This window comes from Coffea arabica, chromosome 4e (genome assembly GCF_036785885.1).
Source record: "Coffea arabica cultivar ET-39 chromosome 4e, Coffea Arabica ET-39 HiFi, whole genome shotgun sequence".
Lineage (NCBI taxonomy): Eukaryota > Viridiplantae > Streptophyta > Magnoliopsida > Gentianales > Rubiaceae > Coffea > Coffea arabica.
This window is the reverse complement of record NC_092317.1, coordinates 48,661,337-48,679,309: the sequence shown is the minus strand read 5'-3', so window position 1 is coordinate 48,679,309 and position 17,973 is coordinate 48,661,337. Positions and strand designations below refer to the sequence as shown.

At 36.3% G+C, this 17,973-nt stretch overlaps 3 protein-coding genes across 5 annotated transcripts; 2 read left to right on the top strand and 1 right to left on the bottom strand.

The window, feature by feature from the left end:
• Positions 1 to 861: 861 nt before the first annotated feature.
• Positions 862 to 3,869, bottom strand: LOC113740412 (formin-like protein 8). The gene is made up of 2 exons (XM_027268037.2): positions 2,668 to 3,869; positions 862 to 2,505 (listed from the first exon to the last, which is right to left on the bottom strand). The coding sequence occupies exons 1-2, from the start codon at positions 3,540 to 3,542 to the stop codon at positions 1,149 to 1,151; spliced, it is 2,232 nt and encodes a 743-aa protein (XP_027123838.2). The 5' UTR covers positions 3,543 to 3,869; the 3' UTR covers positions 862 to 1,148.
• Positions 3,870 to 4,307: 438 nt separating this feature from the next.
• Positions 4,308 to 10,161, top strand: LOC113738587 (uncharacterized). 2 transcript variants are annotated; one of them, XR_011813802.1, is made up of 7 exons: positions 4,308 to 4,387; positions 5,041 to 5,859; positions 6,719 to 6,770; positions 8,322 to 8,411; positions 9,276 to 9,422; positions 9,560 to 9,718; positions 9,797 to 10,161. XR_011813802.1 is itself a non-coding variant. In XM_072048073.1 (7 exons), the coding sequence occupies exons 2-7, from the start codon at positions 5,212 to 5,214 to the stop codon at positions 9,845 to 9,847; spliced, it is 1,065 nt and encodes a 354-aa protein (XP_071904174.1). In that variant the 5' UTR covers positions 4,323 to 4,387; positions 5,041 to 5,211; the 3' UTR covers positions 9,848 to 10,161. The 2 variants fall into 2 exon arrangements, 1 of the variants encoding a protein (XP_071904174.1); XM_072048073.1 differs by having other exon boundaries at positions 4,323 to 4,387; positions 9,358 to 9,422.
• Positions 10,162 to 12,271: 2,110 nt separating this feature from the next.
• LOC113738411 (uncharacterized) lies at positions 12,272 to 15,430 on the top strand. 2 transcript variants are annotated; one of them, XM_072048075.1, is made up of 3 exons: positions 12,272 to 12,428; positions 12,579 to 12,667; positions 15,130 to 15,430. In XM_072048075.1, exons 1-3 carry the CDS (start codon positions 12,390 to 12,392, stop codon positions 15,281 to 15,283), a joined length of 282 nt encoding a protein of 93 aa, XP_071904176.1. In that variant the 5' UTR covers positions 12,272 to 12,389; the 3' UTR covers positions 15,284 to 15,430. The 2 variants fall into 2 exon arrangements, with proteins under 2 accessions (XP_071904176.1, XP_071904175.1); XM_072048074.1 differs by having other exon boundaries at positions 15,112 to 15,430.
• Positions 15,431 to 17,973: the final 2,543 nt, after the last annotated feature.

Genomic DNA, 17,973 nt, shown 5'->3' with positions numbered 1-17,973 from the left:
CTCGTGTTATTCTTGTCCTTCTATAAAGAGAAATATGTGAAACATGAGTGCTTTTATCTTATGTGTTAAATTGTCTTTTGCCATCCCTCTTGTGTGGTATCTAGATTTTGCAGTACTACGGGACATTTATTGTAACGTTATTTGGAGAATCAAGTTTAACCGGAGAAGGGGTCATAGGCTTTTTAAGGGGTCATATGCTTTTTATTAAGGGAAAATTTAAGGAACCTCCCTTGAGATTTCTACAATTTCACTCACCTCCCTTCAAATTTGAATAATTATACTAATTTCTCTTCATGCAATAAAATGACTGTAATATCCTTCATTTATGTATAATTTCTACAAACCAAAAAGACCTTACAACTACAACCAATCTTTCATAACAAACTCTTCTCCTCTCTTTCTTACTCTTTTTCCTACCATCTCTCTCCAACTCCTTTTCCTACCTTCTCTTTCCAACCAAAGATATGGATGTGGTCTCTAATAGTGCTTTTGGTTGCTCCGTGTTGGTATTCTTGATAGGTTAGATTATGTTAGCAGGTTGCAGCCATTTGGATTAGAGTTTGGATGGTGACATTGGTCAATTGAAATGCTAAATTTGGGCCAAACAAAATTGTGAGAAAATGGGAATTAAGTTGAACTGGTTTGTTGAATTCGTTAGGATGATAGTTACGTTGTTTGCAATAGTTACAGCATGAAAGAAATTCATGAGTGAGTTCCCTCCCCCTTCCACCCGTAACAAAGGGGTATTTTAGGAATTTTGAGGACAAATTTAGCATATTGGGTATATGTTATTACTGAAATGCTAATAATAGAGGTTTATAGGTGTGATTTTTTAAACTAAAGGGGAGCTACTTGCAATAGTTAGAAATATCAAAGGAGGTTTCTAAAATTATCCCTTTTATTAAACATGTCCTGCAATTTTTTTGTCGTAACTCCTAAGGCTATCCTTGTGAATTATCTGAAGAAAGAAGATAGTCATTTAATTGAATTTTCTCCAAAATTGAAATGCTCCATCTTAATGATCCTTGAACGGGCTACCCTGAAAAAACCCCTCAATTTTCAGTATGTCTACTTTGATTTCTCCTATTCCACATTCTGTGCACTATCGAATTTTGTACATAAACCTCATTAGTCATTACTGAATATTGTCAGAAATCGTCTTCTGATTCACTCGATAACGTCCCAGTTTCCTGTGACACAAAATGTGACTGCAAGTTTTGGAGCCTGACTGGAGTCTTTGGGGATAGTGCTAATGGTGATAAAGGCGGGGATCCTGCACTTGTAATCGCAGTAGGCCATGGTTTCTTCTGAAGTTTCTTCGAAATGTCGATACAAACTTGATCAACCATGGCCAAGAAGTCCTTCACAATGCCAAACAATTGAAGTGGATCTGTCCCTTTGTCTATTGAAGCTCCAGCTTGGTAATATTCTGTGGTTCTTTTAACAAGCTGCATCACCCTTGCTTGTTCCTCTCTTACCACCTTAAGCTCGTCCTCGCATTCCTCTAGGAACCCTTTCATTTCCCTCACAAATCCACTTCTTTCGTTACTGCTTCCACAGCGTGAAACTAGCTGCCGGATGTCATGGATCCTCATCGTGAGAGCAGGACACATACCCATGAAATTCTCATAGTCTGTGGTGGCTGCTTTCTTTACATTTGAGAACTCCATACTTAAGCCTTCAACTATTGGTAATCCAAGCATTAGGTACTCTTTATCTACATCTTCTTTGGTAGTCTTGCTATCCCAACATTCATCACCTTTACAGTTATTGCTAGTATCGTTGCTGTTGCCGCTGATTTCATGATTTCGGGTATTATTGGCACAGCGTTTGCCCTCAGAACGAATCACCTGTTCGACCACAAAATGAAGCAGAGTAGTCTTTCCATCAGTACTCTTCACGTAGGAAAGTTTTTGGAGGGCGCTGAGGTTGAAACCCTGAGCGTTTCCCCTGGTAGTTCCAGCGTTCATTCGGTTGCCAGTCTTTAGAATGGCTTCCAGAAGTTTGAGGAAAATTCCTCGAGTTCTTAACTCTTTACAGCTCAATTCAAGTGTTTGCAGAGACTCCTTGAGATGAAGGATATCAGGATCGTAACTTGACCTGAAAAGCATTGCATTGAGACGGATAAAAGCCGAGGGAATAGATTTGAGGATGTGGTAGAGAAAAGACTCGGCATCTGCAAGCTTTGTGGGGTTCCCGTTGAATTGCAGGATTTTGGCTGCTTCTTCAGGAGTTGGCGAAATCTTGCTTAGCTTTTCAAGATCGTCAGCACTCAGTCCATGACCCTCCTGGAGAGCATCCAGGATTTCTTTCCGAGAGATGGCTAAAGATTTAAGTACAATCGCTGTGTTCTGCGACTTCCTAGGATCAAGGATGAAAACTTGAGCAGGTGGAGCTGGACTAGAAGCCGTGGATGAATTTGAAGAGGAAATACTCCTTTCCTCTGTGGGTTTCTGGTTTTGGGCGGCATATCCAAAGAGAGCTTCCATAAGTTTATCGTCAAACCTTTGAAATGCAAAAGAGTTAGCAAAGGTGACTTGACATATATCCATCTGAGATGAGAGAGCCAAAGAGGAGATCTATGATGGAAATACAGAAATTTTCAACTTGATGATACTAGTAGTTAAATCTCACTGTATATATTTAGTAGTACATGAATGAACTTACCGGAAAGATCCATCGGTGATCTCATGCCAAACCATGGAGTGATCAGTATTTGTCGGCAGTTTATCCCAGTACAGTGGCTTCAGTTTGGTCTGATGATAAGAAGCATCACCTTTACCGTGCTTGGGTGGAAGAGGCAGTGATCCAGCTGGTTTCATTTTGGATGGAACTGCTGGTGGTTTCGAAAATCTGTTTGGTGGTTTTGGAACTCCTTTTGCTGGAAGTGGCGGAGGAGGGGGAGGTTGAGGCGTGGACAGGGTCAAGGATGCGGTCTTTCTGACGAGCGGAGGTGGTGGTGGTGGTGGTGGAGGGCTTTGCTTCGGGGGAATGACTAGTGGTGGAGGTGGTGGTGTAAAATGTAACAGGCCTGAAGTTTGCTTTGGTGGATGATCCATCAGCGTAACTGCCTGATGATCACCGGGGATGTCAAATGCATCATGATGATAATTGTGATGATGTGATGATGCCCGTGGGAGCAAGGGAATTTCCGGGACAGGACTACCAGTACTATTGCTGCTGGGCTTGAGTTCCCTGCCATCCATTTCCTTTTCCTCTTCTTCATTTATGGGATTGAACCAAACCTTGGAAAAACAACTTGTAAACCTTCCACCTTGAGCTTTTCTCAAATAAAGAACATCCCTTCCATTCTCATCAACTATTAGTCCTCTAAGAATTCCACCATTTTGCATAAACTCTTCACGTGTCACCGCCACCGACGGCGTCATCTCTCTGTGGAAACTCGAATTGTGCTGCTTGTCCCTCTCACGCTGCCGAGCCACGGTGAATCTGTAGACGAAGTAGAATAAAATTCCTGCAACGAGTAAGGTGCTCGCAGCCGTGGCTGCAACAGCAGTAGCAACTACTCGATTTTGTGACATGGCTGATCAAGTTAAAAAAAAAAGTCACTCTAGCCAAGGAGGAGGACATGGGAAGACGCACATCATCTTGAGAATTGGAAAGGGATCGTAACAAAAACTTGTGTCTTTCCTGCTGATGAATGTTTATCCTCAAGTGCATACCTATTTCGTGTTGACAGTTTCAAAGAGGGTAGTTGATTTTTTTAAATTGGCTAGTTTAAGGTCTTCAATGTCTTTGTCCAGTGAATTAACAAAATACTAATAACTTCTTGTGCCGGGAAAGTGTCAGACGGTTGGTGTGAGTTTGTAATCTGGCTTTGTCAAGTTAGCTTATCTTGAGGGAGTATTGAACCATGCATGACAATCTTTATTCACTTTCCTTTTTCTCTATATATATTTTTTGGTAGGATGACATCTTCAATTTGGTCGCACTCAAGAGAAGAGAACTGCTATCTTGCTCGGTATAATCTATCTATTCACGAACACTGATCAATTTTGCTGAAAACATCATCTTTGTCTTCTATTCATGGGCCTGCTTTTGGTTATTTTTTTGTCCCTAAACTTTTTAATTTTGACTTTGAGGTCCTCGAAGTTTTTTTTGTGGTCCGTAAAGCCTTTTGTTGTATCACATTGGACTTCGTTTGAATTGGTCATTTTTTAAAAAATAACCTCAATTCTCTCTCACTTTCCGTTGTTTCCGATGAGATAATTGAATTATTAAAGTATCATTACTTTCATTATCTAATAAAATTAATTATAATAATAATATTATTATGTATTTTGCAGCCAGTGTCGGCACCAAAGTCTGCTGAGTAGATTTCAAAGGATTTTGCTGGCTTAGTGGTAGCATCTTTACATCTTTAGAGGCAAGTAATTAACTCACTTACACGAATAAATATCGTTGCATATTAAAGTAATAGATAATTTTTAGTTTTGTGGATAATCAAAATTATGTTACTTACTTGAATTTTTAAATATGATTATTATGTTAGCTTTGTGGACAAATAAATTTTAAACATGATTATTGCATAAGTTTTGTGGATAAATGATTATGTTACTTAATTAAACTTTTAGTTTTGTGGATAAATTAATAAATAATTTCTGTTTTGTGAATAACCATGATTATGTTATTGTAAGAGTAATAACATCCTGTAGTATGATTATTTATAAATTGTGATTTGGTGACAGTGATCCAATTAAATTAGTTGTATAACGGCAATTTTGTACATTGCTATAGAGGAAACGCAATAGTTTTAGGAGTGAAGTATTAATATATTTAAATTAAATGTATTAACAAATTGTTGAAGAATGAAAATAATTTAACATTATCCTGTGCACAATTAGTTATTTCGTGCAATTACAAATGCTAAAAGATGTACCGAAAAATATTTGCTAGGTTAGAAGGAAAATGATTATATTGGTGGCTCAATTTTATTGCGAAGGTAAAAATGGACGATTGCCATCTAGTTTATTAATAATATTGGTTTCTGTTTTATTTTTTTAAAAAATAACTTTACAGGCCAATGATCCCTTCAGTTGGAGCCCAAAGCTCCCCTTGAACTCCAAATTCAAGATGTCAGCCCAATCTTCCCTGAATCAGCTTTGAGCACTCTGTAAGTCCGCACGAGTACTAAGCGATTTGAATCCGTCCACCGAGGGACACAACACCGCCGCGGAGCATCGCCGGAAAATGGAGGAAGAAAAAGCTGCAGCTTTATATGATGAGTTAACCCGCAAGGGAGAAGGAGCCGCTAGGTTCAAACAAGGCCTTGGTTTCTCTTCCACATCACACAGGGAGGCCGTTCCTCCCCGAGGCTCAGGTCTTCCCTCCTTTTCATCATCATCATCTTTTCTTAGCACATTCGTTAAAGCCTCGAGCCCTTCGAAAACCGGTGAGCTCGACAAGCAGGCTCAACTTGAATCCATCCAGAACAAGCTCAAAAAAACGCCCCACCAACCCCAAAACCTAACAGCTTCGACCAGGGAGGTTTCAAGAGACAGAGATAGAGACAGTAGCCACTCAAGTGATCGCAGCCGGAGCGGGGAAAGGGAAAGGCACTCAAGGCGCCGGAGCCGAAGCCCGAGTAGAAATCGCGAAAGGCATTCGAAGCGCCGGAGCAGGAGTGGCAGCCGAGATGATTATCGAATGCGAAGGCGTGGGTATAGAAGTAGAAGTAGGGAGAGGGAGAGGGAGAGGGGGCGTAGGAGGAGTTCAAGGAGTGAGTCGCCGACGCAGAGAAAATCTTCGCAGAATAGTACTGCTAGAAAGGTGGAGAAAGAGAGAAACAATGATGGCAGGGTTGAGTATGCGGAAACCATTGAAGGTTATGACAAAATGGTATGTATTTGTTAGGATTTCGAAAGATTACTTTCCCAAACTTGTCTGCAAGTGTCTACTCTTCGTACCTGTTTTAATTTCGTTGACAATTCATCAGTGTTATAGAATGCAAAAACTAAGCATGTCCTAAAGCTTGGTTTGTTAATCTGTTTCGTGATTTTCTTGTTCTTTGGGCTGAAATTTTGCTGTTTTACCTCAAGATATGCCATTCTGTTTTTCTCCTTGGGAGATGGGGTGGGGGAAGGAAGATCGTTTTGGTGCCTATTGCTTGAGGAATTCCCAGTGAATATAAAATGACTTGTTTTAATGGTCCCTGATAGAGGTTGAAGTAACCATTTAGATGGCATGTGTATGTGATTTGCCCATTGAATTTGGGGCTTTGCCAATGTACATGGTATAGTGCATCTGCAATTCACCAGGAACTTGTTTTGGATATCTACATGTCTTTCAGTTGATTCCTGGGGTTGTAGCTACGGTCGATTATTCAACTTTAAACATCGAAGAGCTTAAATCTTCTCCCTGAAAATCAACTAAAAAGAGCCATCTTTTCAGTTGCTGCTGGAGAAAAGTAGATGCTGTCTAAAGTGAAGATACTATCTATCCCATAAGAATATATTTTACACAGTATTTTAGTGTCTATATTTTGTTTTTTTTGTTGTAATAAACGATAGCTTTGCTTCAAAAGAGTCTTTGTTGTAATAAATGATAGTTTGATCCATTCTTTGATAATTACCAGCCATAAGCACTAAATAAGCACTTCCTTAACTTTGTTGTATTGGCCATTGTGATGTTGCCTTTTCATGTTAATCTGATTAATGTTACCCTAGTTTGATGAGAGTTTTTTTATTTCCTTTAACAGACGCCAGCAGAAAAAATCAAAGCCAGGATGAAATTTCAACTTTCTGAAGCAGGTAAAGGCAGCACACGCTGTAAAATGATGTGACTTTACTTTTTACAAAATTATGGTATATATGTTGTATGTTTCTGCCAAAAGAGGCTTTTGTTCTGGCTTGGGCAAGTTTTCCTTATACCTCTGATGCGTAATATATGTTTTTCATGTAGATGGTTGTTGAAAAATAGTCTGACATGATTTATTTTTTTGACAAAGTCACGTGCATTAAGGCTTGTGATGTTACAATTGCCAGAGATACTTTGATTAAGTGAGAGGAAACGTTGAAACTTCTTGCACTGCAAAAATAATGAAGGTAATGGACATATAAAATTGTGTCGCAGGATATTTGAACGGTAGAAAATAGACTGTATGTTTTGGGCATAAAAAGTCAATTAATGAGTTATTTGGATTGCGAATGCTATTTTATGGCTTCTTTGTTCTTGGCGATCTTATGATTGTCCAGGTGCAGAGGTAAACAAATTTCTTCCTGCGTTTGAAAGAAGATTTTTGCCAGATCATAGTTGGGTAATGGGTATAATTGGGTCAACCCCTTTATTCCTATTTAATAAATGGGTATGGGTATACCCAATTACCCATTTATAAGTCACTTAAATTCTGGTTTTTTTTTTCTAATTTTTTTGCATGTTATTGGACAAGAAATAACGATATTTTATTGTTATTAAATTGGTAAGAAATTCAAATTTGTTTGCTTAACACTCGCTACAAGTTGAGTTTAAATGTATAATTATTTTTAAATGGGTGAGTTGAATCAACTTACTACCCACCAATTAAATGGGTATAATTGGGCACCCATTTAGACCCATCAAAAATTAATGGACAGGTTTGGGTGGGTTATTGGCGGGCAGGTTTGGGCGAGTCAATATAATTGGGTTGTGATTGACACCACTACTTTATAGGATTTTTGAATTAATAATTTCCCACCTCTTTCCTTTGTTTTTGCTCAAGCTTTTCCTTCAGTTCTTTGGTGAGACTATGCATGAGTCCGTTGCCCAGTCGGTACCACGATTTTAAGTGGATTGGCGGCTGCTGGAACATTGACTGACGCTATGGCCAGAAGTGGCTTGTTTCTCTCTCTTTGGAGATGTTTTCTCACTATTTCTCTCAAATTTCTTTCTTCCCATGGATAATGTAGTAAAGAGTCTTGTATAAAGCAAATCATGTTTCATAGTTAAGGAGGACGCCAATTGATGACAGTGAACCTTCCACTTTGCATAAGCTTGGTGTCAAAGCCTCTAAAAGGGAGACCAGAAATTGAGATGCCCATCTTGAGGTGCGTTCATGTGTACAATTACTATATGAGGCCGATGGCATATGAGATGATGTTAAGTTCTTGGCATTGACTGTTCTTCACCAAGTGATAATGGTGGATTGCAGGTGGCATAGACCTGGCTGTTAGAGTAAAAATTGTTTGGTTATTGATTGACATTTCATCTTGATAGTGCATACTATTCAAAGTTATATATTTATGAACTGGAAAGCTAGTTTTTATGAACATTCCTGCACTTATGTCTCTTCCAATCAAGATGTTAATGTGGTATTCTTCTTGCAGCTGAAAAGGATGAAGTAAAGGGTACTGGCTCAGGATGGGAGCGGTTTGACTTTGACAGAGATGCTCCTTTGGATGATGAGGAGATTGAAGGTTAAACTTCTTGCAGCATTGTTTTAAAGTGATTGTGCTTTGTCAAACTTACTACGATATGAAAATTGATGAATTTTGAGATTTTAAGTTGTGCATTGTTTCTTTTTATGTTCTATTTTGTGAAGGGAAACAGCATCTATATGGAGGCCTCTTCTAAAACATTGTTGACTTGAGAGTGGCCCTTGTGAGATTGCATTTGGTTCCCTGTCTTTTATTTTCCTCTCATTTTTGACTGCCTTATAATCATATTTTCAACCATCATTCATTCTATAGTGGTCACCCTTTGCTTTGCTTGTCCTAGCTATAATCCCCAAGTAGTGTAGCCTAGTGGCTGGAATAGAGGACTGCAATGGCACAGCAAAAGCAGAGTTGCAAAACCTTGAAAAGTTGATGGTTATAGAAAAGGCCAAATCTTAAATGAGTGAAAGGTCAAATCAGATTTTGCTACAACTTGTTTAGTGACTCGAACAACAATTTAGAGTATATGATGCGATCCTCTTGATCTTTCCTACCTAGTTAATTTAGTTTTCTTTTGTGTGGCAATGGGAATGAGGATTGCTGGTTTTCTTTAGTTCCTAAAGTTAAGATTATGGACACGTGAAAATTTTCATGGCATTCGTATAGCTTTTCTTTTAGATAGATCAACGATATGTTAAAGAACCTTAATTATTATATTTTGCACCTGGAAGCTCACTCTGCGTTAATTTTTGGCTTATAGCTGTACAGTATACCTGAATGATGCTCATCTGTACAATATGTATTTTGGCTTATAGCTGTACAATAGTTTGTGTGTTATTCCAACTGTGGTACATGATCTACATTCTGCTCATCTAATTAGTTCTAGCTTGTATTTGATCTATGCAGTGAGGTGGTTTATCTCTATGTATGTGAATCATACACAGATCGGTTTTATGTACATATTTTACTCAAAGTTTTCTCCATGCAGCTGTGGAGGATGATGCAGCCCTAGTGAAGCACATTGGTCAAAGCTTTCGGTTTGCAACAGTAGAGGTATGTTCACCTTGCTTTATTTGCATGTTTTGTGCCCATAAAATGGTTCTGTTAGGTCAATAGGGTTTATTGTATTAATGAAAATTCAGCCCTTTTATTTAAAATTGGAAGTATTACTGATGGTGAATATCTTGAAGGCAAGGAGGGACAAAGAAACAAGAGCTGCTCATGATGAGGCCATATTTGGAGTTTCTTCACGTCCAGCTGATCCTGAAACAGCTGAACAAGAAGAAGCTGGGATTGTCAAGAAAGAGACACATGAAAGTACCCAAATTACTAACCTCTTAAGTGACCAGGTGAGAGACATTTAAATGTAAATCTTATTGCATTGCACGTATGACTTTCATATGTTTGTGCAAAATATGTTTTCTTAGGTACTTGCAATGCAGCAAGGTTCTTGGCGTCATTGTGTACGTAAAAAATAATATGGATAAGAAGATGATGACATCTCCATCCGGCAAAGAGAAGTAAATTGGTTGCCCTCAGATAGTTTATTGACCATGTCTGGGTGTAATTTGCTCATTCTGTAGTAATTTGTTCTCTGGATGGTGTCGTGTATCTTGAGGAGGAGAAATGCTTGTTTCCAACCACGTTTGCCAAAGCCAAGGATCCCTTGTTGTCTCAGCTGAATTGCAGGGATTATATTTCCGAAATTGGTCGGAGTGTAAATTAAGCCTAAAAGGGATTTATTTGTAGTTTGAAAGACTGAGAAAAAAGATTACTTTCAAAAGTTTCACAAGTGGCATATTTGTTCCTTTAATTTTTTTTCCCAGATTTGTGATTACATGTTGTTGGATTGTTCAAATCTGGAGAAGAAAATACAAAAGAAAGGTGAGGTCAACGAAAAGGAGAAAGAAAAATAAAAAGAAAGTAATTTAAAGGAAGAATAAAATATAAAGAGAGAGAGAGAGAGAGAGAGAAAATATAAGGAAGAAGAAGAAAATAAAATAAGTTAAAAAAGGAAAAGGAAAAAATAGCTCATCATGGATAATATTTCATAAGTCTTTAAGTTAGAAATTGGTCTAGTGGCAAGAAATAGGCTTTTGTGCTTATCATCACACAATTAATCTCTCAAATCCCTCTAACAAAATTCAATTTTGTGCTTAAACTATGCACAAGTTTGACTTCTTTATCTATGATTTTTTATTTACTTTGCAATTTATTAATTTTCTAAAGTAAGATTCTTGTTTTCTTAGTGTTAATCTTGTCATATTGATATAATTATGGCTTTTTTTTCTTTGCTTTTATTTTATTTTGCTTTTATTTTAGTTTGCTGTATTATGACCTTATTAGCAAAATGACTATAAGTATGATCATAATATATAATTTACTTATTTATTTATTGATAGCATCATGTGTTGATAACGGTAGTTCAATGATTGAATTAGTGACCCATGACTCAGTAACTATTTTGATTTTATCTAGGTTTTAAAACCTTAATATCCAATCAACTTTTCATCTTCCCCAACCTAAGGATAATCTATTAGGGCTATCAACGAGTTGGATTCGAGTCGGAATTGAAAATTTCGAACTTGAACCCGTTTTAATGTACTAGACCCGGTCCTGACCCATATACCTGACGGATCTTGTGTTTAAGATTCTGGAACCAAGTCCGACAGGTCCTGGGTCGAGTTTGGGTCTATTTGAAAAGAAAAGACCCAACATATATCATTCATTTTCTTTTATCCATGTTAACAAAAAAAGGTCCAACATGATCCTAGGATATTTAACAAAAAGTACTTATATGCAACTTGTAATGAATACATTTTTGGTCAAACAAGTTTGCCTCTTCCAAATCCTAATTTCTTAGATGCTTTATCTGAAATACGAATAATTTGGTTAAATTGGTAAAAGAATACTTTTGTTAATATAGTAAAAGAATATATTTAGAAATATTTATATTTTATAATTATTAATGTATTATTCGGGTCCGAGTCGGAATCCTATATTCTGTATCCGACCTGCTTTTTTATTAGAGTAGATGGGTATGGATCCAAATTTGGATACCATAATTATTTCTCAATCCATACCTGGAAAAAATTAACGGATTTGGGCCCGATTCGGATTCAAATCTGACCCGTTGACATCCCTATTATCTATACATAAATAACACTAAACGAATCAATTTCAAGAAGATAGGATAAAGGGATAATTTCGAAAAGCTTCTTTGAGGTTTTGATAATTTTACTAAGCTCTCTTGAGATTTTAAAAATTACACTTACTTCTTTTGTTCATTTTAAATGACAATATTAGTCTTAGCATTTTAATAAAACTCTGTTGTTGAATATGCATATATGAAATTTATAATTTTTCTTTTTCTTTTTATTCCTTTTTTGATATTTTTTGTTAGTAAAAATATGGAACTATAAACACTGACCCTAAATGTTAAACTAATGGCTTTTTTTTAGAACTTTTAATGTAATTCAATTTTTATTTGTCAATCCTTTTTTTTTTGTTTCAAAAGAAACACTAACTCAAAAAAAAAAAAAGCCTAAAACTACTATCAAACTATGATAATTTCATTAATCCAAAAATCCACAAAGCTTCTTCTCTAATTTAGAAAAGACATGTATCCCTGATAAAGCACCATTAGACAATTGCTTATCAAACAATAAATTTGATATTGAAACTTCGACAATATTTTCTTATATTTGTGCTAAGTATGTTATTATTGCTATAGAAAGTAAATGAACTTTATAAGGTGAGGCTAATTTCGGGATATTCGATTAAATTTTTGACCTAGTCTAAGGTTTGGTAATCAAAAATCTCAAATTAGGGGAGGTAAATATAATTTTTTGAAACCTCAAAGAGCTCAGTGAAATTGTTAGATATCTTAGGGGAGGTTTATGAAATTATCCTGGGATAAAAGCAGAGCACTTGGGGAAAAGGCAGGTCAAACCTCAGCTTCATCTCTCTCCTCTTGTTCTCAGATTGGTTGAAATCTTTATCGTGGTCTTCAGCTCAATAATGGCTTCTTCCTCCGTGAATCGCTGGCTAAGGCCTGAGGTCTCTCGAACTTAATTTTTATTTATTTTTTGTTCCTCAGCTCCACTATGTTTCCAAAGTAGCAGAGTAATAAATGTCTATTATTATGTTAATATCTTGATTATTCTCCTATTTATGGACTGTAGTTTGCTTTTGGTGTGCATAACATAGGTATATCCATTATTTGCGGCAGTTGGAGTTGCCATAGGGATCTGCGGGTTTCAGTTGGTCCGGAATATTTGCATCAACCCTGAAGTGAGGTACTGTACATATAGTTCTACTGTCCTTTTTAAAAAAAAAAAAAAAAAAATTTATCTTTAATTTTTTCGTTTGTCTAAGCATAACAGTAGTGTTGATGTCTAAAGCAGGTGCATGACTGAGCTCACACACACACACAGACACAGAGAGAGAGATATGTTTTGTAAAATTGAGGTGTAAATTAGAAATTTTCATTTCAACAAAGGGTAAATGCTCTCCTTGCAGAGAATACAGACTGTGTTGATGTCTAAAGCAGGTTCATGACTTAGCTTCTGATGAACAAAACGTAAAGTGGTGTCTTGCTTACCATTTTTTTTGACACTATTTAGAGCTAAATCCATTCTGTTTCTCTTTGGTTCAGAGTATCTCTGTACTTTGTTACATTTTAAGTTACTTTACTTAAATGGCCTAAATAAACTTAAAACTATGATGAACGAGGTCAATAGTGATAGACAACTCCAAACCACAAAGCAGGTTAGTTCTCTACTCAAGTCTACTAGACAATTCATAGTTAACAACATTCATAAAATCATCGATAGTTATTATGAATTTACCTTATCATTAGTGGTACAGAAATTGTAGACTATATGATATAAGAGTGGAAGAACGTAGCGAATTGAATAAACAAAGTAGAGAAATTTTTCAGGGAGATACGGGTTATGCTAGACAAGGACTGGGAAAACAAGCTGATACACGTTTAGGGACCTCCAAATACTCTTAGGAACCTTTTAGGCCAAGATGTACAAGGAGTCTCACTCAGTCCCCAGATTAGTCTTGATTTATGTAACGGGGCTTTGGCCCTCCAATGTACCGGAAAAAAAAAAGAGAGCAAGTAGAGAAAGTTTCAAGTGAATGCATAGACGGGTAATTTTGTCTATTAAAATATCTTACAGGTTTTTTGTGTCAATTTAGCAAAAAGGAATGATGGAGTGCCTGAAACTCATTCTGGAGTACCACTCTCGTTTGTGTGTCAAAAAAAGAGGGGGAAGATATTGGAATCTAATGTTGTTACTCTTTACCTATTTATCATCTCTCGAGCTCCCTTGATATCACGAAATCACCACTGCACTATAGGAAGAGACTTTTCTTCGTCGAATGAATGATCGCAAGGTATGTCAACCCAACACATTAGATTCCAATATCTAATTTGTACATTAAAATTAAGCGTACAAATTTAGCCTGCTAGGATTTCGGCTCCGTTCGGAATAACTGTTTTTGGGGGGTGTTTTTGAAATATTTTACTGTATCGGTATATATGAAATATGAAAATCTTTTACTGTAGATGTTTTTTGTGATGTTTTTGGAGGAATTTTTGAAATATATTTTGGGATACCTTTGAAGATTAAAATATTTTTAGACTACTTTTTATAAATTAATACTACCACCCACAATCGTCACTGCCACCACCCCCACGGACCGCCGCTTCCACCCTCTCTCTCCTCTTTTCTCCTTTCCCTCACTCTTCCTCCACCTTCTCCTCCCGCGTCCCCATCCCTTTTCCTCCTCCCCTCCCCATCCCCCCCCCCCCCCCCAATCCCCCGACTCTCCCCTCCCTCTCTCGATCTAGCCACGATCAGATTGCGGGAGGAAAGGGAAGGGAGGGTTGGGAGGTGGGAAGGAAGAGGAAGGGAGGAGACAGGGGGAAGGGAAGGAGGAAGTGAGGGGGTGATGGTGATAGGTGGAAAATATTATAAAATTTATTTTTTTAAAATTCTGTTGTATATATTTGCGAGTTGTTTTTGATATATTGTATAGATGAGATGTTTTTTGAACTGTTTTTGTTTGTGTGTTATTGTAACATTGTATTTGAAAAATAGGTCAATTTGAAACGGAGCCATTGGTATTATGGCTTGAGTAATTGCGGCGAACCGTGCTTTGTAGAACGTGGAGAAAATTTTCCTTATATGAATAGCTTTTATAGTTTTTGAGTTTTTTTTAATTCAAAAATTAGAAAATATTGAAGTTGTTATCAAGAAATTACATTTGTACGCTTTTAGTTCAAAATTTGATAACGAGGATATATTTTTGTTGGAAATTAGAGAAATTAATTACTACTAAGTTTGATTTAAGGATAGATAATGTAAAAGTAACGTGATTGGACGGGTATTGTTAGAGTCTAAATTTGGAGTTCTCTTAGTATTTTATTGTTAAGTGAAGTTTACTTCTAAAGCTTTTTAATAATAATAATGGTGGAAGTGGAACTGAATTATATTTTGGGCAACACGGTTCATGCTCTTAATTGAAAAGAAACTAGCGTGCACTACAACCTTAAAAAGGAGGAAAAGTTTGCAGTTTTACGCCCATGTGAGCGCTTACCTGATGGGCGTTTGCATGTGATAGTAAAATATGTCTCGTCTGGAGTCTAGACTACGAGCGTGAAGACCCAAAAAAAAAAAAAAAAAAAGAGACTACATCGTACTTGTATATGAATATGACATCGGTAAAGAAAAATATTCTTGTTCAGGGTAGCCAAGCAAGATAGGGCAGCTGGAGTGCTGGAGAACTTCGCCGAGGGAGAAAAATATGCCGAGCACGCTCTGAGAAAATACGTCCGCAATAGGAAACCAGAAATCATGCCAGCCATCAACAGCTTTTTCACCGAACCTGAAAAGAACTAGTTGCCTCTAGTATGAAACTTAAAAACAGTTATGGGATGTAACATTTATTTTCATCTAACGTGTTGTTATTGCCTCCGACATGAGACTTGAAACAGCTGTGGAAAGCAATCTGTTTGAGAGTGTATTAATAGCATGCTGCTTTGTGTATGGTGGAGTATTTTGTAACGACGTGACCACTGTTTGGATTTGCCTTTTTATTCAAAACTAGGAGGAGATCATCGCGTGTAATTATGCCCAAATTTGTATTGGTTATTGAGAATTAGTTTGATGTTAAGAGTAAGAAGAAGCACGTAATTAGCAAGCAAGGGATTCAGTGAATTATGTCTTGAATTATAACGATAGATGAAGTTAAATTCGAAATAATCTGTTCAAAAATTGCTTATGAATGTTAAATAGTCTTGAATCATGTAATGAAAGTAAAAATGATAAAGAGGAAAATATAGCAGTACATATGCTTTAGATAATGGGGTAAAATATTACTCCTTCTGTTCCACTTTGATAGTCTTGATTTTTTTTTTCACACAGTTTAAGAAAAAATAGTTAACTTTGTTGGAACAATCAATTTAGGTAGCTATTTTCCTAAAATACCCTCACATTAATTAGAGTACAACTTTATGGGAACTTGAATTGATAGTAAAAAAAGAATCAACTCTCATTAAATGGGTAGGTTTATAGTAACAACAACTTATATTGAATGAGGGTATTTTAGAAAAATTAAAATACAACTACATTTTTCAATTGGAAAGTGGATTACAATTTGGGACAGACGAAAAAGGAAAATAGGATTATCAAAATGGGACGGAGGAAGTACAATGATCCTCCAAGGATTAAAAGCTACAAATGGAAAGGCAGCAGAAATGGCCTGTCAATTGTTGATATTCAGTTCTTTTTTGTCCAGAGCCTGATCCATGAAATACAAATGACAATGTGATAGGTTGCATGTCTAACAAGCTTGAATGTAGGCAATGAAGGTCTAACGTAACACATGAGCAATTTTCCATAGAGTGCAACCATGATAAGGCTTTTCAGATCAAGGCCTGTTGGAAATTTGCAAAAAGAATGGGATGGTTGTCTTATTGGACACAATGGACAAACTAAATTCCCTGTCTATTATCTTTTTCTTGACAAGCATATACACCAGCAGGTTTTCATGGAGAAACTCCTGTACCAGAGAGAGAAAGCATTAAAGAAGAAAAATTGTCCATCTACAACAACATAAACCATAAGAGATGCATTGAAAAGAACTTAAAGCCAAAGAAATCAGCTTAGTCAACATCTTATGCCTGATTACACCTTTGAAAGCAAGCCTAATGAATGCATAATTCAAATGACAATGTGATAGGTTATCCAATAAATTAGGCCTTGAATACTTTACTAAATTTCCAGCAGGCCTTCATCATGAATTCAGGATAAGTTCAAAGGTAATTCCAATTTGTAAGCCACGTTCCCTACGCGTTGGATAACCTTATAAGGTCCTACAAATCTCGGTTGCAACTTCTTTTCTTTTCCCGCCATTAGGCTTGCTTTCAAAGGTGTAATCTTAAGAAATACCTTATCTCCAACCTCAAACTCCAAAATACTTTAGTAACATCTAATTTGATAATACTTTAGTTTGTCTCATCACTAAAATACTTTAGTAACATCAAATTTGATGGCATAATTCAAGTTTCTGGCAAAAATTTATAAAGTCCTCCCTTCCTCCCTCTCTCTTCTTTCCCGACACTCTTCAGTAAAAATATACCCAATAAACAAAGAACCTTTCACCCAATCTAAACTCATACAAGTAGACCTGCTAAGACACTAGAAACTTAAGAAACTAATTAACAAATAAAACTAAAAATTTACTCTACCTAGAATAAGAATTTGACTCTGGCGTACAACTATTTACAAAATTCAACTTAAGTAGCTTTACCTGTCTGCATGGAATAGCCAGTCGAAAACAAAAATTTTCAAGTCCAATCCAGAGCTTATCTACAGCAAGATAAGTTATACAGCACAGAAGAAAAGAACAGTTCTTTCCAACATATGTATATGTAGAAGATATTTTATTGGACTATATGATAACATAACAAATATCTATTTTTTATTATGTATTTATAATGTTACGGGTTGATGGTGAGTCAATTGTGGTTAACCCAACAGTTGAACCAATAATTGTTGACCCAATAAATTTTTTAGTTCAATGAAGAAGCTGGGTTGCAAAATCTTGCTATTTTATTTGTCTTTTTCACTTCATCAACCCTGTAAACCCATTTTCTTTTTATCTTATTTCCTTAATAATAGATTTATTACATAATATAGTATTAGAGACATACTTCCTTTTCTGTGAAAATTTTCTATAGCGACATAATCTCAAGATAGAAGAAGGGGCTGGAAAGTCCTGTAACTTGATCCTAGGGGTGTGTAATGAATTTGAAATCGGTAAATTGAAAGTTTGAAATTGAAATTTTTTGAAATTTTGACATGGATTTTCCCGACTGATTTCGAATTCGAAATGGCCAATTTCGATTTCGAATTCGATTCCGGAATTCAAAAACCTGTTCCTTTTTTTTTTTCTTGTTCAAAAACCTGTTCGAATTTAATGACTTCTCACAAGTCTGCCATGGAACACTTCATACGAGAATACAAAACATCACAATACTTATACAACTATTCTAGTCCAAATTTCAAATACAAAACAATTCCAGTAA